The sequence below is a fragment of the Balaenoptera ricei genome, chromosome 6 (assembly GCF_028023285.1).
Source record: "Balaenoptera ricei isolate mBalRic1 chromosome 6, mBalRic1.hap2, whole genome shotgun sequence".
In the NCBI taxonomy this organism is placed as follows: Eukaryota; Metazoa; Chordata; class Mammalia; order Artiodactyla; family Balaenopteridae; genus Balaenoptera; species Balaenoptera ricei.
In genome coordinates, this window is record NC_082644.1 from 41,843,206 (window position 1) to 41,861,113 (window position 17,908).

The 17,908-nt window shown below is 43.2% G+C and overlaps 1 protein-coding gene across 1 annotated transcript in view; it reads left to right on the forward strand.

Annotated features, from left to right (window-relative positions):
• The window catches only part of DCAF12 (DDB1 and CUL4 associated factor 12), a 36,479-nt gene extending 23,590 nt beyond the window's left edge, over nucleotides 1-12,889 (forward strand). Inside the window, exons 5-9 of the mRNA XM_059924587.1 lie at nucleotides 5,479-5,672; nucleotides 6,651-6,716; nucleotides 8,099-8,261; nucleotides 10,068-10,246; nucleotides 10,772-12,889. Coding sequence (XP_059780570.1) covers nucleotides 5,479-5,672; nucleotides 6,651-6,716; nucleotides 8,099-8,261; nucleotides 10,068-10,246; nucleotides 10,772-10,930 — 761 coding nt within the window. The 3' untranslated portion in view covers nucleotides 10,931-12,889. The remainder of the gene's footprint in view (nucleotides 1-5,478; nucleotides 5,673-6,650; nucleotides 6,717-8,098; nucleotides 8,262-10,067; nucleotides 10,247-10,771) is intronic.
• Nucleotides 12,890-17,908: the final 5,019 nt, after the last annotated feature.

Below are 17,908 nucleotides of genomic sequence, written 5' to 3' on the forward strand. Positions count from 1 at the left end.
GCTTTCTGAATACCCACAGCAGCCTAGAAAGTAAGCTCAGAGTGCCAACCAGTTTTGCTGGGTACCTATATGTAAATATATAATCCCCCATTCCAGATTCCCAAATTTTTAAAAAAAATCGTAAGAGTTGCTAAATTAAGTATTTCATGTGTGTTATCTCATAGAATCCTCAGAACAGTCCTAGAAGGTTTGCATTATTAGCCTCATTTCACAAATGAGAAAATGTAGATTCTGAGAAGTTATAATTTGCCAAAGGCTACACAGATGGTGAGAGGTGGACTCAGGATCTGAATCCAGCTCTGAGTTCAAAGCCCATGCTTAGAACTGCTACGAACAAAGCTAAGGGAACATAAATGTTTCTTCTTTGGATTCTTTGCAAGGCAATAGAAACCAGCCAGGAGGGAAAATAAATCTAATGGACAAGCATAGTCACAGTTCAAGATTATTCAGTAGTGGTTCAGAAGCTTTTGGATTCCCTGTCGTTTGTGTCCCCAAGAAATGAGAGCTCCTTGAAGGCAAAGGCTGAATCATGTCACCTCTTTAGGGACCATCTGTATGACAGTAACTTGCACTAAGTGTGGTTGTTAGGAGCCAGGACGTGGCTTTTTCTGGGAGCTTCCCTTCTCTTTTTTCATATAGGCTGTGAGTATTCTATGTTTTCAGGCTGATAGCTTCCAAGTCTACATTTTGTGAACAGTATAGCAGGTTTTAAGAATATTGTCTCTAAAACAGGAACAGACTCACAGATATAGAATACAAAGCTGTGGTTACCAAAGGGGAGAGGGAGGGGGGAAGGACAAATTAGGAGTATGGGATTAACCAATATAAACTACTGTATGTAAAATAGATTAGCAGCATGGATATACTGTATAGCAGGGGTCACCAACCCCCAGACTGCGGACTGCTACCGGTCCGTGGCCTGTTAGGAACTGGGCCACACAGCAGGAGGTGAGCTGTGGGTGAGCGAGCAGAGCTTCATCTGCCATTCCCCATCGCTCCCCAATGCTCGCATTACTTCCTGAACCATCTCCACTCCCCACCCCCCCACGCCCTGGTCCATGGCAAAATTGTCTTCCGTGAAACCGGTCCCTAGTCCCAGCAGTTGGGGACTGCTGCACAGGGAATTATACCCAGTATCTTGTAATAACCTATAATGGAATATAATCTGCAAAAATACTGAGTTACTTTGCTGTACACCTGAAACTAATATAATATTGTAAATCAGCTATATTTCAATTTAAAAAGGAAAAAGAATATTGGCTCTGAGTGAAAGACCTATATTCTGAAAACTGTAAAACATTTATGAAGGAAATTGAAGATGATACAAAGGAATGGAAAGATATCCCATGTTCTTGGATTGGAGGAATTAATATTGTTAAAATGTCTGTATTTCCCTAAGCAATCTACAGATTTAATGCCATCCTTATCAAAATACACATGACGTTTTTCATAGAACTAGAACAAACAATCCTAAAATTTATATGGAATCACAAAAGACCCCAAATTGCCAGAGCAGTCTTGAGGAAAAAAAGAACAAAGCTAGAGATAGCATGCTCCCTGACTTCAGACTAAACTACAAAGCTTTGCTCATCAAAACAGCATGGTAAGACTTCCCTGGTGGCATAGTGGTTAAGAATCCATCTGCCAATGCAAGGGACATGGGTTCGAGCCCTGGTCTGGGAAGATCCCACATGCTGCGGAGCAACTAGGCCCATGCGCCACAACTGCTGAGCCTGCACTCTAGAGCCCGCGTGCCAAGAGCCCGTGCTTGGCAACAAGAGAAGCCACCGCAATGAGGTGCCCACGTACTGCAGCGAAGAGCAGCCTCTGGGACAGACCCATGGGACAGAACAGAGAGCCCAGAAGTAAACCCAAACACTTCTGGTCAATAAATCTATGACAAAGAATATACTATGGAGAAAAACCAGTCTCCAATGAAGAGCGGTGCTGGAAAAACTGGACAGCTACATGTAAAAGAGTGAAATTAGAACATTTTCTCACACCAATATGCAAAACTAACAAAATGGTTTAAAGACCTAAATGGAAGACTGGAAACCATAAAACTCCTAGAAGAAAACATAGGCAGAACACTCTTTGACATAAATTGTAGCAATATTTTTCATTATCTCTCTCCTAAGGCAAAAGAAACAAGAGCAAAATTAAGTAAATGGGACCTAATTAAACTTAAAAGCTTTTGCATAGCAAAGGAAACCATCGACAGAACAGAAAGACAACCTATGGAATGGGAGAAAATGTTTGCAAATGATATGACCAATAAGTGTTATCCAAAATATATAAACAGCTCCTACAACTCAATATAAAAAAATAACCCAATTAAAAATTGGGCAGAAAACCTGGATAGACATTTTTCCAAAGAAGATATACAGTGGCCAACAGGCACATGAGGAAATGCTCAAAATTGCTAATCATCAGAGAAATGCAAATCAAAACCGCAGTGAGATAATAATCACTTCACACCTGTCAGAATGGCTGTCATCAAAAAGTCTTCAAATGTTGGTGAGGATGTGGAGAAAAGGGAACCCTAGTACACTGCTGGTAGGAATGTAAATTGGTGTGGCCATTATGAAAAACAGTATAAACGTTCCTCAAAAAACTAAAAATAGGGACTTCCCTGGTGGTCCGGTAGTTAAGAATTTGCCTTCATTAAGAATCTGCCTTCCGATGCAGGGGGCATGGGTTCAATCCCTGGTCAGGGAACTAAGATCCCGCAAGCTGCATGGTGCGGCCAAAAAAAAAAAAAATGTTTCTTTTGAATTTTCAGTTATGCTTTGTTCACATCCAAATCAGGAATTTCATACTCTGAGAGGTCACATCAGCAAGAAAGTCCAAATAGTTTTAAGTCAATGTAGATGTCTTGTTAAATTGGATATAAACAAGGTTTTATTATTTATAAAAAAGAATGTTTGATGTACCATTAACATTAGTTTTTGCTGCATTAAAAAAAAAAAAGTATTGGCTCTGATAATAAAGATCTGAATTTGAATCCTGGTCTTACCACTTATTAGCACAGAGGGCAAGTTATTTAAGGCTTTTGAGACTTGGATTTCCTCATCTGTAACATGGGTAATGATTATATATACTTCACAGGGTCATTGGGAATATCAGATGAGATAGTGCTTAGTGGCTGCCATATTGAAAATGCTCAATAGTTGTTAACCAGTGTTAATGTTCAGACTTGATGATGAGCATCAACCCCTGAACATTCCCCTCACATTCAGTGTATTCAAACTCATCATCTCCCTTCCAGGACCTCACCTCCCCCTGCCATTGACATATATTGGTAAATTCTCCTACCTTCCACCTAGGTGCACAGCCAGAGAACTAAGACTTCAGTCTCCTTAGATTACCAAGCCATGTTGATTCTGTTTTCTAAAACATCTCTTATATCCATCAATTTCTTTTCTATCTTGTCTACTTGAGTGCTCATCATCTATCTTTTGAATTACCCCAATGTCCTTCCATATTTTCTCTCTGCCTCTAGTCTTGTCTCCTCCAATCCGATCTTCATGTTGCTGCCAGATTAGTTCTTAAAACAATTTTTTCTTTACTGTAAAAGTAATACATGTTTATTGTAAGAATTTTTTTAAATTCAAATAAACAAAAAAGGAAAGAATTACCTACACAATTTGTGCCCAGAGATAGTCACTGTTAACAATTTGAAATCGATCTTGCTAGTCTTTTTTCAGTACATATTTCAGTTGTTAAAATGGGATTACCAGTAGGTTAAAATGGGATCATACAGAGGGATGGATATATGTATAGATACATGATATGCCAACTATAAGAAAATGTTGATGGTAGACTATAGGTGTAAGTATACAATTCATTGTAAAATTCTTTCAACATTTCAATATGTTTGAAATTTTTCATAATAAAACTTGTATAGTTTTATTTTTTATATTTGCATTATAAACCGTATGTAGTTCTCTAGATGTGCCCTTCTCTCTCTGGCCTTTTCTAGATTTCACACATGATGAGCCCTCTGCTTTGAACCTTTGTCCACAAACCTTATGATACAAACAAGTTGGATGATATTTCTCCCATGTTAGACAATTTTTACTGTGAAGTATTCAGGAGATTTGCAATGTGAGAAGGGCACCTTCTGGTCTCAAAGGAGTGTTGGCAGATAATGCTACTGGAAAGGAATTTGAAAACATTTTTGTTATTGGTTCTTTTATTTTATTTTTTTATTTATTTTTGGCTGAGTTGGGTCTTTGTTGCTGGGCCTGGGCTTTCTCTAGTTGTGGCGAAGTGGGGGCTTCTCATTGTGGTGGCTTCTCTTGTTGTGGAGCACAGGCTCTAGGCTTGCGGGCTTCAGTAGTTGAGGCTCACGGGCTCTAGAGCACAGGCTCAGTAGATCTGGCGCACGGGCTTAGTTACTCCGCGGCATGTGGGATCTTCCCAGACCAGGGCTGAAACCCGTGTCCTCTGCATTGGCAGGGGGATTCTTAACCGCTGCACCGCCAGGGAAGCCCTTTTTATTGGTTCTTGATATACTGTTTTATGACTATACCACAGACTTGTTTTTAAGTACTTCATTATGTTCCCTAAGGAAAACTATTTATGTTTTTAAGCATTCATCTTAATGTAGAACAGTCATTCTTAAGGCATTTTTTAAAAATTTATTTTATTTATTTTTGGCTGTGTTGGGTCTTCGTTGCGGTGTGCGGGCTTCTCACTGCGGTGGCTTCTCTTGTTGAGGAGCACGGGCTGTAGGCGCACGGGCTTCAGTAGTTGCAGTACGCGGGCTCCATAGTTGTGGCTCGCAGGCTCTAAAGCGCAGGCTCAGTAGTTGTGGCGCACGGGCTTAGTTGCTCCGCGGCGTGTGGGATCTTCCTGGACCAGGGCTCGAACCCGTGTCCCCTGCTTTGACAGGCAGATTCTTAACCACTGTGCCACCAGGGAAGCCCAGAACAGTCATTCTTAATTCAGGGATTATGGTTCCTTCAAGAGGCCCATGAAGCTCCCTGAAATTGAGTGTGCAAGGTAGGTTTTTTTGTGTATTTTTCTAGAGAAAGGGGTCTTTAACATTCCTAAGTCTGTTAGAGGGATCCATGACTCAGAAAATATTAAGCGCCACTGATCTAGAGTGGAAGTTCCCAAACCCTATTGCCTAGTAGAAATCACCTGTGCACGCATGCCCAAGTGACCTAAGCATTTGGCTTGGAAAATTACTGAGCTTTATCAAATGTATTATGCTCTCTTTTCAAAAGTCCCACCAACTACGTTATACTTAAAGGTTATATTTTAACTCCTACACCTCAGTTGAATCATCCTCTTAGTGTGGCTATTAAAATACATACCGCTTTCTGTTTTGGTGTGGGCCACCTGGCCAAGCTTCAGCACATGTGAGCATGGTGCACAAAGAGCTAGACTAAGAAATCCCATTTGGCTTCTGTGGGACTGTCTCATGGAGAGTTGGATATGTCTGACATCTGTGGTTTCCTTGCCCTACAGGCTCACGCGATGGTTCTATGGGACTCTGGGAGGTGACAGATGATGTGTTGACCAAAAGTGACGCAAGGCACAATGTGTCACGGGTCCCTGTGTATGCTCACATCACTCACAAGGCCTTAAAGGACATCCCCAAGGAGGACACAAACCCTGACAACTGCAAGGTCCGAGCTCTGGCCTTCAACAACAAGAACAAGGTATGAGCTTGCCAGAGGTTCCCTGACGCCTGTTCCTCTTGCTTCAGCTTCTTGGCTTATGTCTTGGGAGGTGCACTCTCCTTCTCCTTCCCCAAGTCAGAGCTTACTACATAACTCAGTTCTGAGCCCACAGAGCATCTCTTGAAGGCTGAGGGATGCTTAGTTATAATCTCTCTCTTGAGAAAGATTATAACTGAAATTATGAAAGCCACCCCTTGCACTGAGTATTCTCTGGATGGTTCATATCTATTAGCCTCTCAGAGTTTCCCCAGGGCCACTCTGATTTGACTGTCTCTCATTTGCACACGATCTTGTCGGTGCTCTATTTTGGGTGTGATTTTCCTACATGCAGTCACTTTCTTCTCTCTTGTATTCAGTTTCTTTTCATTCTTTACTGCCTCTTCTCAACACTGCCATCAAGTCTTAACTTAATCATTTGAGTCAGATCTGAAACTGCTGGGCTATTAAGTAGAGTGTTAGTATGGAGACCCAGAGCCAGAAGAGAAGAACGGCTCTTTTCCCAAAATTTGAATCAGGCCACAATTTGAGGGGTAGTTCCCTTAGCCGCCTCCTATCTCTCATCCATATTTATGGGTTAGGGGTAGACTTATCTCTCCCAGCTTAGACCCTCTACTTATAGAAACTCTCACACTGAGACTTACAAAACTCTTTCATGTGCATGCTCTGCTCTAACTATCAAACAGGATGTCATGTGTATGATTGTATAGTATGGGCTTTTTTAACCATGGTTGTCTATGTTCAAACCAGGACTTGCTTCTTGGGTTCTCTCAAGAAGCAGCCTTGCTTTAATATGCTGTACAGCTGCATTTTGTAGGGTAAGATGACGGGCTGATAATCCCTGGCACCATCATAGGATAGGAGTGAGTAATGGGAGGACCCCAACCTGCAGGGTCTTCCTCTGCTTACTGTTATATATTAGTTGCTGTGAGTATAACCTGTTTTTCATTGCTCTTGCAGGAATTGGGAGCAGTATCTCTGGATGGCTACTTTCATCTCTGGAAGGCTGAAAATACACTGTCTAAGGTGTGGTGAACATGACTTAGTAGTTTCACCTTATAGTTAAAATACTTTAATCCTCCCTGAACTTTTTCATTCTTGTCTAAAGCACGAATTCTCCAAGGGTCTGGGCATGTGATTGCACAGTGCGTGAAATTCTAAGTCTGGCCTGCCCCTCTTAAAAGTCTTTTAAAGAAGTCAGAGGGAACCCAGCAGAAACTATGTTATCAGTTGATTGGAGTAACACGTACAGGATAATCTGCGCGTTTCCATTACCCAACAATAAGAGATCTATCTATTTCCTGTGAAATAATTAATTTAGAACAACTTACAGCAATTTTATGACACGGATACTGGCAAACTGAGTAAATTTTTAATGCTCTTCAGAGAAGGTGAAAATGACTGATGAAACTAATGTCCAGAACTGGGGGGAAAAAAAAAAAGTCAGAGGGGGTGATTCTTTCACATGGCAAAGACTTGCTGAGAGACTCCTTTAACTAGCAATCTTCCAATCCACAATGCATTTAAGTATTGCTTATGGATTACTGACTATTTGCAATATTGTGAGGGCAGGAAAAACCTAAATGTTAGGAACCATTGGCAACCGAAGATCAATTAAACTAAGATTAATCATCTCTAAAATAATCACGTAACATATGGATTTAATTTACAATATTTGCAAGCACCTTTTGCCTAAAGTTAAACCTACCCGTGGATCGTTTGTCCTCTTCTTGTCCCAGAGGCCTTTGCTGCTTATAACTTCTATGATAGACTCTTTTTCAAGAGGAAGCAGAGCTCCAGGAATTATTGATTTCCTTCATGTCACAGCAGCCTTTGAGCACCTTGCTTGGTGCCTTACGTGCAGTAGCCACTGAGGATTGGCTAAATGACAAGGATCCAGGGTTAAGGCTGATTGGGGTTACCTGGGGTTGAGCAGTCCCACGAGTGTGCTTTCTGTAGTGTACAACTCCCATACAGTTGGGGAGTTAGGCTGAGGGTAGCCAGAAATCAGCCCCTTTACCTGAAGATCAGTGAGAAGGGTAGTGGCTCTTCCCGGCAGAGAACAGAGTGGGACCTTGGCTTTAGTGCCCTGGGGTTATCCCTGGAAACAGCCTGTGGCTTTTGGCCTTTCTCTCTGCTTCTGATTATTTAATTCAAGTTTGACCTTTTTCCCTAACTGGCCCCTCTTCAGTACCTAGATCTTGTTTATTATCATCATTCTTTCTTTCTCTTACATACGTAGGGGTGGAACAGGATGTTATTTCCTTAATTGGGACATGTCTTTTTGTCTGTGACTTTGTTTGTCTGGTATATGAGGAAAGCCCACAGAGGTGGGCATCTAAGAACAATGCCCTGCCCTGTGCTTTCCGGTAATGCCATAGGTGCATCTCTTCTCTCTCTGTTTTCAGCTCCTCTCCACCAAACTGCCATATTGCCGTGAGAATGTGTGCCTGGCCTATGGTAGTGAGTGGTCCGTGTATGCAGTGGGCTCCCAAGCTCATGTCTCCTTCTTGGATCCACGGCAGCCATCATACAACGTCAAGTCTGTCTGCTCCAGGGAGCGAGGCAGTGGTAAGAGGCCCCCGTGTGCCCCTCAGGCTTACAGCTGCGTTGTGAATGGGTTTTGACCTTCAGTTTCAATATTGGTTTCCAAACAAATATAGTGATCTTTATGGAACCTGGTGGAGGTGTTTGGTGACACAGAGGGGAGATTGAATACCTGCATACGGCAGCAAAGCTTCAAACACCGCACACAAATGTGTGGCCACAGAAGCCTTTGATGGAAACCAATAGTCAGCGTATTGGTGGTTTCCTTTTTCTTCCACAGTGCCCTACTCCTTGTGGTAGTTTTTTGCTGGGACCCTACCTGAACTATAAAATTGTTTTATGCTAAGGGATGATGTGGTGGGGTGAGGAGGATTTTACAGAGGGGCATGTGGAAACTTTTGGGGGTGATAAATATGTTATTTTGATTGTGGTGGTGGTGTCATGGATATATACATATGTTAAAACTTCAAATTGTATACCTTGAGTATGTGCAGTGTATTCTATGTCAATTATACCTCAATAAAGCTGAAGAAAATATTCAGTTTAGTTCTTACCCACTGGGTGAATTAGGCTTCAGGCCCCCCCGCCTCCCAATCTTTAATAGCATATTCTCTCTGAGGGCACCCTCATTCTTCACTGAGGAATAAAAAGAGAGACTTACATTTGTACTGTACTTTAAGATTTCAGAATACCTTTGTCTGACATCTCATTTCATCTTACCAAGAACCCTGTGGGAAGCAGTTTACACCCCATTTTATAGATGAGGAGACTGAGACCCAGACTAGTTAAATAACTTGCCAAACACCACACAGGTTGGTGGGGGAACAGCCAGGGACCAGAATCCAGATTGTCCAACTAACAAAGTGTGTTTTCTTCTTCATCTGACATTGTCCCCCTTCTCATGCAAAAATGTGGCCACTTTATCCTGAGAGTCCTAAAAGGCACAGTATCTTCTCTCTTTCAAGTAGTATTTATTTTCGTGTAGATGCTGCAGTTTTCGCCATTGTTTTAGATCTGTTTTCAGTTATTCTTGAAATACATTTCAGAACAGAGAGAATAATGTGTGTAAGGAAAGTAGTAAGGGAAAGAATAAATAGTCTTGGCCGGAATGATGTCTGCAATGAAGTTTTAAGAGATTTTGGTTACTGTTACAGGAGTAGCTTTCAAACCTAATAAGGAAATATTGATTTCACAAATATTAGCGAGCACCTCTTTTGTACTTAGAGACATCTTCACATCCCATGCACTTATCTGATCCACAGATGCAGTAGATGTATTTTCCCTGTGACCCAAAGTGATTAGGTGACTTGTCTTAAATTCACAGGTGAGAGACAGTGCTCCTTTGAGTGCTTCAGTTCTAGGCTGTTTGCCACTCTCATAACACACTTAATACCAGATAAAGACCTTTTGCAGTGCCACGGTAGTGGTTTTAGGTCAAATACAAGAAAGTCCTTGTTAATGTAATGATTTGTAAATATGCAGATTACCCTCAGTTTCAGTACAGGTTGGAAACATATAATGGAGAAGAAGTTAGAGTTATGAAAGGTGACTTCAGAGTGAGTCGAGGGGAGGCAAGCAAGTTCAGGGCATACTTATGGTCTTGGGCCCAAAGCACCTTGGGCATCATCAGGCATTTGGTATTTCTGAGGCTTATGGGAAGGTTCCTGTTAGTGTGTGCATGGGCAGTGTGGCGTCAGGGTTCTCTGGCTTGTGCGTGAGCTAAGTCTGCCTTGGGAAAGGCGCTGTGGTATTTAGGGGTGCCATGTGAACTCAGTGTCAGAGAAGTTCAGGCTAGCAGACCTGATTGCCCTTTACTTTTCTCTCTCTCAGGTATCCGGTCAGTGAGCTTCTATGAGCACATCATCACTGTGGGCACAGGGCAGGGCTCCCTGCTGTTCTATGACATCCGAGCTCAGAGGTTCCTGGAAGAGAGGCGCTCAGCTTGTTATGGGTCCAAGCCCAGACTAGCAGGGGAGAATCTGAAACTAACGACTGGCAGAGGCTGGCTGGTGAGTAAGCCCGTGCCTCACATGGTTACTGGACAGTGACAGAAAAGTTGTATTCACTCTACCCACCCGCTCCCACCCCCACTGACACACCTCCTACCACATAGTTTTTCACTAGTAAGAGACACTCCTTGGAGCAGAGAAAGGCACTTTCCCTTGGTTTTGTTTCTGTGTCTGCATGTCTGTGGGAAAACAGGCCCAGTAAGACACACTGGTTGGCCCAGGGTAACCCCCAGGTGAAAATAGAGCTGGAAGGAGAGGAACCTCCCACTGAGGCTGCCAGTGAATTATTAAAGCATTTGGTTCCAGCAGTCCTGAGAAGACCTTAGGTTTGCGTAGCAATTCTTCAGCCTGCTTGGCTCCTCCCTAATGTTCATTTGGAAAAATGGGGCTCCAACTCCCATGAGCACCAGTCTCCTGTATAGATACAGGACCCTCTCCTCTTAAGGAGCCTAGAAAGCATTCTTGTCCCTTCTTTCCCTTTTCTGCCCCACGGCGAGTGCTCACAGAGTCTCTTATTTCCCACAGAATCATGACGAAACCTGGAGGAGTTACTTTTCAGACACTGATTCCTTCCCCAACGCTGTCTACACGCACTGCTACGACTCGTCCGGAACGAAGCTCTTCGTGGCAGGAGGACCCCTCCCTTCAGGGCTCCATGGAAACTACGCTGGGCTCTGGAGTTAACGGCAACTAAGTCTCTCCCAGAATGCACAGAAATTCACTAACTTCCATCCTCAGTTTCCATTTCTTCTTTTGATTTTTTTCCAGTTGTGTGAGTCCCTCATATTTTAGTGGGAACACCAGAGTTTGCCTATGGTTTAGGCACTTGGCAGGAAGAACCTCTGTACAGAAATCTAAAGGGTTTTCTTTTTTTTTTTTTCCTTTTTTCCCTTTTGGTAAGCAGAATTTTACTTTACTGTCTTTTTTCTTTCTGGCTTCTCAACCAGACATTGTTGTTAATTCCTGTTTATATTTTTTCTTTAAGCGACACACAGTCTCCCCTCTCTGGCTTCTTTAGGTTGACATAGTCATTCTCACCCTTACTTCACTCTTGAGAGGTAGGGCTCCTTTATAATTATATGGTTGCTGTCAGACTTTCTGTGAAAGTTTGGGGGCTCTGTGTGTGTGTGTGTGTGTGTGTGTGTGTGTGTGAGTGAGAACTTGTGTGCCTGCAAGTACCGTTTGTCACTGAAATTATCTGGAGTGAGGATTACTGTAATTAAAATATTTATAAAAGAAACAACTATATTCACAGAGTCCAGCTTTGGGACTAGTTTTTATCTTGTTTTGTAAAGTCTAACAACACTGATTATAGGAAGTAAAAATAGAAAGGAAAACAAATCACCGGTAGGAAACCCTTTGAGTTAGATTGAAAGCTTCCCGGGGACTCATGCCAGGACTCCAAAGTAATCCATCTCCCACCTGCCTTCCCATCTGTGTGTCCCCCAGGTGAGAACATTTCTGTGTATGTGTCACTTCCACTTCAGTTTCCCATCTGGTTAAATCAATGGCCACTCCCCCAAAACATCAGGGTCTCCATCCAAGGTGCAGCTCTGGAGGCTACAGAAGCCTTGGTAGGACTTGGTAAAAAGAATCTCCATCCAAACCTCCCTCTCCCTCCTCTCAAATAAGACCTGATCTGGTTTCTCAGGGGCCTGGAGCTGGGGGCCTCAAGTCTGCTAAAATTCACATACTCGGTCCCCTTGGCTTTGGGGAGAAACTTCTTTGCCTTTCTTCTAATCTCCCCAGTGGGTTTTGCTTTTGTCTTCTAAATTGGGTTCAGTTCTGGAGGGTGGGGATGAACAGGGGATTTATCTGTGTGTAGTGAGTGCTTCATGTGTGTAATGTTTGTTTTTCTTAATACAGTGGAGCCACTCTGTTGGCTCAGCCCTGGGATGGTGATGGGGTGGCCTACAGCCAACAGTGGTGTGCATGTAAAAGCATCTATGTGGTTAGTAATTTGTTCCTCACTTGAACTGTCTGTTTAGTCTGAGGTTTTTAAACTTGCAGGCAACTGACCGTGATGTCCAGTTACTCCTTGCTTTTTATGCATCATGTTGCAGATAATAGCTGTTCCCACCCACAAACTCCTCCACCATTCTAAACACATACTCTGCTTCTGTCAGCAGCCCATTCTGGGGAAAGGAAGTCATATTCCTGCACTCTAATTTCTAAGTTGCTTTCCCAGTTATCCCCCTCTGCTCTGGGAGTAAGTGGGGAGATTGAAAAAAAAAGAGTGTCTTCTCCTTGGTGATGGGGGCTGGTGGGGAGGGGAGACAGCAGGTCCACCCTATCTTGCTGTGGTACAAGGCATACACCACAGGTTCTAGAATTCTTATCTTCTAACCTAGAGAAATAGGTGCTATAAAACAGGGAATTAAGCAAAATGCTGGATGCTACAGATCTTTTAATTGTCTTAATTTTTTTCTATTATTAAACTACAAGCTGTAGATTTCTTAGTTCTCACAGAACTCATTTTAAACCTACTTGTATAAAAAATCTTAAGTAGGATGTTTTGTACTGTTGCCAGACCCTCTTCTGTGATGGGTAATGCGTTTGATTGTTTGAGATTTTGTTTTTAAAAATGTGGCACTTGACTTTTTGCCAAGTAAAAAAAATAAATAAATATTATTCCAATGCAAAGTTTGAGTCTGTATAGCCAAGAGACAGCAGGAAAAAGGCCCCAAATGACTGGTTGGAAGTGGGGTGCAGCTTGGGGTGCTTGGATTGCTTGGAGCAGAAGAACACAGGAGTTCCCTCAAGGGTAAAGGCAGGTCAAGGGCAAACACACAAACACTAAGACCTACTTGCTCCTTGCCCCCAGCCCTGGCCCAAGATCAGTTGCTCTGGAGTCCAGCTGGGAGTGGGTATGCCCGGGGGAAGTAGTGTGGTACTTGGAGAGAAAACCAGACTGACGATGAGGGGGCGTGCTGGTCTTTTTGCTCTGAGTGACTGTGGACGTGAGCAACGTGACCAGCTCCTCTTACGTAAAACAGGGTTGGTGACAGGCCCCGTCTGCTTCAGTGGAGGGGCCCTGAGAATGACTGTGAAAGTGCCCTGGGAACAGTATCAGTTTTTTGAAGTTGGAACCATAGATTCTAGCTTTAAGAGGAGGATGCAGTGTCCATAGTGAGTGATGCTCTTCCCGGAAGCTGTTTGGGGCTGTAGCTGAGAGAAAGGCAGACTGCTGAACCCCACCACTCTCCTCAGTCATCTCTGGGAGACCCATCAGGGCTGGGCCACAGAGCCAGGCAAGCTGAATACAGCTGCCCTTAGAGACTGATTCAGAACGTGACTCATACAGGCACCTACCTATATGATCAAAGGCTGCTCAAAGGCTGCAAAACAGGAAGGGGGAGGTGAATGAGTTGAAGCAAGTGAGAGGGCTTCCTAGAGGAGAAGAGTTACATTTGGAAAAAGACTGGAATTGGCCTTTCCCAAAATGAGATTTTCAGACTCCCCAATCCATGGAACAGTAATTGGTGTTTGCAAAATGCTCCATGGTCAAATTATTTTTGGGAAATGCGGATTAAAACAGACATGCTTCTCACAACCTGAGGTTTGGGGTTACCATGGGACTCATGTGCATGAAACATGCTCAGAGAAAGGTGACACGGGATGTGGGGAGGGCCTGGCCTGGACCTCTGGCCTCTGTGGAATCTTGGCCCTGCTGTCACTTTCCAACCAGACTTTGCAGCAAAGTGTGTATCACAGAAGGGCTTTGTGGACTTTATGTGGTCCCTCCCTTTCCTGCCAGCAGTCCTTACTCCCAGGCCATGAAAGAACTTCCTTGTTCTCAGGCACATGCCTCATTCCAAATGGGCTGCTGGCTCCTCCCATCATCCTTTGGGTCCTTTTGCAGAAGTCTTTGGAACCTCATTTATGCCCCAGGTTCCCTCATGCCTGCCACTTCCGAAGTTGATTAGTATTAATCTGGTCCATTAAATTAATTAACTGGGGCTTCCCTGGTCGTGCAGTGGTTAGGAATCCACCTGCCAATGCAGGGGACACAGGTTCGAGCCCTGGTCTGGGAAGATCCCACATCCCGTGGAGCAACTAAGCCCGTGTGCCACAACTACTGAGCCTGCGCTCTAGAGCTCGAGAGCCACAGCTACTGAAGCCCGCGCACCTAGAGCCCGTGCTCCACAGCAAGAGAAGCCACCGCAACGAGAAGCCCGTGCACCACAAGGAAGAGTAGCCCCCGCTCGCCGCAACTAGAGAAAGCCCACATGCAGCAACGAAGACCCAATGCAGTCAAAAATAATTTATTTTTTTAATTAATTAACTATTAATTTTCTATTAAATTTATTAGTGTTCCTAATAAAGCTAAAGATTGCCAGTCCAGGGCTCTCTGATCCTATACATTTCCTAGAGCAGGTACCCAGGAAAAGTAAGTCAGGGTGTCAAGACCTGTGGCTTAGGATTGGGGGGGGGGGGTCAATCTTGTAAGATCCTATGACCCAAGTGTTTTTTTCCTTCCTTTTCAGTTGGCTGGTGTCTGGGAGACAACAATGTGGAGGGGAAAGGGGAGAAGAGGAACACTCAATGTTTCTTGCTTTTAGCCACATCTCATTTCATGCTATTGTGCTGAAATGGCTGGAAGCTTTGGGAAGGTAGAAACGTGGGCTTCTGATTCTGGAATTACTGATGAAGACAAAAGAAAGTTCGGGTTTGTTAGCTTGGTTCTCCTGCCCTCATTTCAGCTCCTCCAAAGAATAATCTAGAGAAACACATGTGAGAAATTTGTTTCTAAACTACCACTAGAGAGAGAGAGAGAGAGGTGTGAACTGAACTCAAGATGGGACTGTAAACTCACGATTCAGCTCTCCAAGACAGGTATGAGCTGTCCTCTTAAATTCCCCCTGGGTTGAGCCTCACATCTGAACACTCCTCTTGATTAGTGTGTAATTGCCAAAATCAGAATTTTTAAAAGATGATAATACTCATTAACTGAGCTCAGAGTCACATGTTTACTGCGTTTCTTGTTAAGCAGTATTCAGAGCTGTAATTAACATCCCTAGTGCTAAGAACAGGAAGAAAACAAATGATCAACTCCCATCTTAAAGAAAATAAACTTCCCTTACTCGTAGCTACTTTTTTCTTAGCTGGTGACAGCCTGGACAGAGGACTGGAAAAAATATTGCAGCTTCTTTTGACTCCAGGGTCAAGGCCATTTGTTGATGCATGGAACACTGTGCTGGGTACGTTGGCCTGAGGAGTGGCTGTTTGGGCCGTGTAACGTGTTGCTTGCCCAAGAAACATCCTTAACTACCACCACCGCAGCTCTCTGCTCCCAGGCCCTTCTGCTAGAAGCACAGAATTATTGCGCCAATCACCATGCTTAAGTTCCCACCATTAGACCTTTCTTTTTTCTTGAGGAAGGGGGGATGTTATATTACCTAATTAAACATACTAAAAAAAAAAAAGAGACTTTCCTGGCAGTCCAGTGGTTAAGACTCTGTGCTCCCAGTGCAGGGGGCCCAGGGGTTCGATCCCTGGATCCCTGGTTGGGGAACCCGCATGCGGCACGGCACGGCCCCCCCCCCAAAAAAAATAGATACTATTGCTCTTCCCTGGAGGAGGTAAATTCATGCCACCCCCAAATGCTAATTGCTCAAGGTAAGTGTGGACTGAAAGGGGAGGATATGGGTTCAGTTATAGATCTACTGCTGCTGCTCATGGGCATGACTTTAAACAAGTCTTTTCCCCTCTCTGGACATCATTTTTTTTTTTTTTAATCTTATATGATGAGGACAGGAGTTCAAATTAGAGGTCAGATTTCCTGGATCCACAACAACTATTCTAATGTTGCAGGGAAGGCTAAGAAGAATAGGCAGTGATCCTCAAGCAGTTTGTCCTCAAAGCAGGTAAATATAGCAGGTTTGTTAAATGAATCTTATTTTCCTAACGGGTTCCAGTAAAACATTGGGAATTGTAGGTTGAATAGTGTCCCCCCAAAATTCAAGTCTACCAGAAGAACCTCAATGTGACTTTAATTGGAAATAAGGTCTTTGCAGATGTAATTAGGGGAAGGGCTCATACTGGGTTAAGCTAGGCCCTAACTCTAATGAGAGTGTCCTTATGAGACAGAAAAGGAAGTACGGGGACACACACAGAAGATGACCTGAAGACAGAAGGAGATTGGAGTGATGCATTTATAAGCCAAAGAATGCCAGGAGCCACCAGAAGCTGGAAGAGTCAAGGAAAGAGTCTCCCTTAGAGCCTTGCGAAGGACTGTGGCCCTGTTGACACCTTGATTTTGGATTTCTGGCCTCCAAAACTGTGAGAGAATGAATTTCTGTTGTTTTAAAACCACAAAGTTGGTGGTAATTCGTTTCAGCAGCCCTAGCAAATTAATACTAGGGGTATTCTAAGGAATTTTCAGATACCAATTTTTATGAAATCACATTTGAGATTTAAGAAAAACTTTTTTCTTTTATGATGATACAAAGAGGAAATGTACTTATATAGTAGTGCTAAGACTTGTAAATGCAAAAATTAAAGCTCAGAACCATACTTTAATTGCTTCTGCCTGAAAAACCTGTTCCTTCCAGGACCGAGGCAGTAATCCCCAAAACTGCCTACCTCTGGTTGCTTTTTCCTAACTATGTCAAGCTGCCTCAACATTTTTAACTTTTACCCTAGGTCATCTTTTCACAGTGTAGACAGTAGAGTCTCAGGATGCTTTCCCATCCTGAATTTATTAGCCAATAACATGGACAGCTCTCTGCAGTCCCCCTTGATAACAGGAGAAAATAGAAGATCTAGCTAAGGCCTAACATACCTAAACTAGCTTTACAATAGGATCTGCCCTGTGCCTGCCTGTGCAGACCTGGACCTGCTAGTCGGAATGAGAAGGATGCCCAAGTCAGCAGAAAAAGTCAGCACTGACTTTACTGTTCCTGGGCTACTGGTTTATTTTATTTACTGTGGTCTTTATTAGGAAGGCTTAGCCTATCAAAATGGTATTTATTGCACTGAAAAGTTGTTTTTTTTTTTTTTAAAGAAATTCACGTTCTTTTATTTATTTATTTATTTATTTATTTATGACTGGGTTGAGTCTTCGTTTCTGTACGAGGGCTTTCTCTAGTTGCGGCAAGTGGGGACCACTCTTCATCGCGGTGCGCGGGCCTCTCACCATCGCGGCCTCTCTTGTTGCGGAGCACAGGCTCCAGACGCGCAGGCTCAGTAATTGTGGCTCACGGGCCCAGTTGCTCCGTGGCATGTGGGATCTTCCCAGACCAGGGCTCGAACCCGTGTCCCCTGCATTGGCAGGCAGATTCTCAACCACTGCGCCACCAGGGAAGCCCTGAAAAGTTATTGATTATATCCATTGACCCAGACTTCTGGGAATTTTAGGAAATATTCTAGGCAAGTATGCAAAGACAGATGTATAAGAATGGTTGTCGTAGCATTAATTAGCAAAAACAAAAAACTGGAAGTATCCTAAGTCTATTAATAAGGAAATGGTTAAATAAAAATTTTAAATATTCTCTGGTCAATCTTATTAGAGAGAGAGAGAGACCACTACATACTATGTTCCTCCTGATGGGTTACAATAGGAAGTTAACAGCATTTACCTAAGAAGTATTCTTGCCAGAAAATCAAACTTGATCTGAGTAAGCTTTTAGATCTATCAGTTCTCAGAAAATACAGTGGATG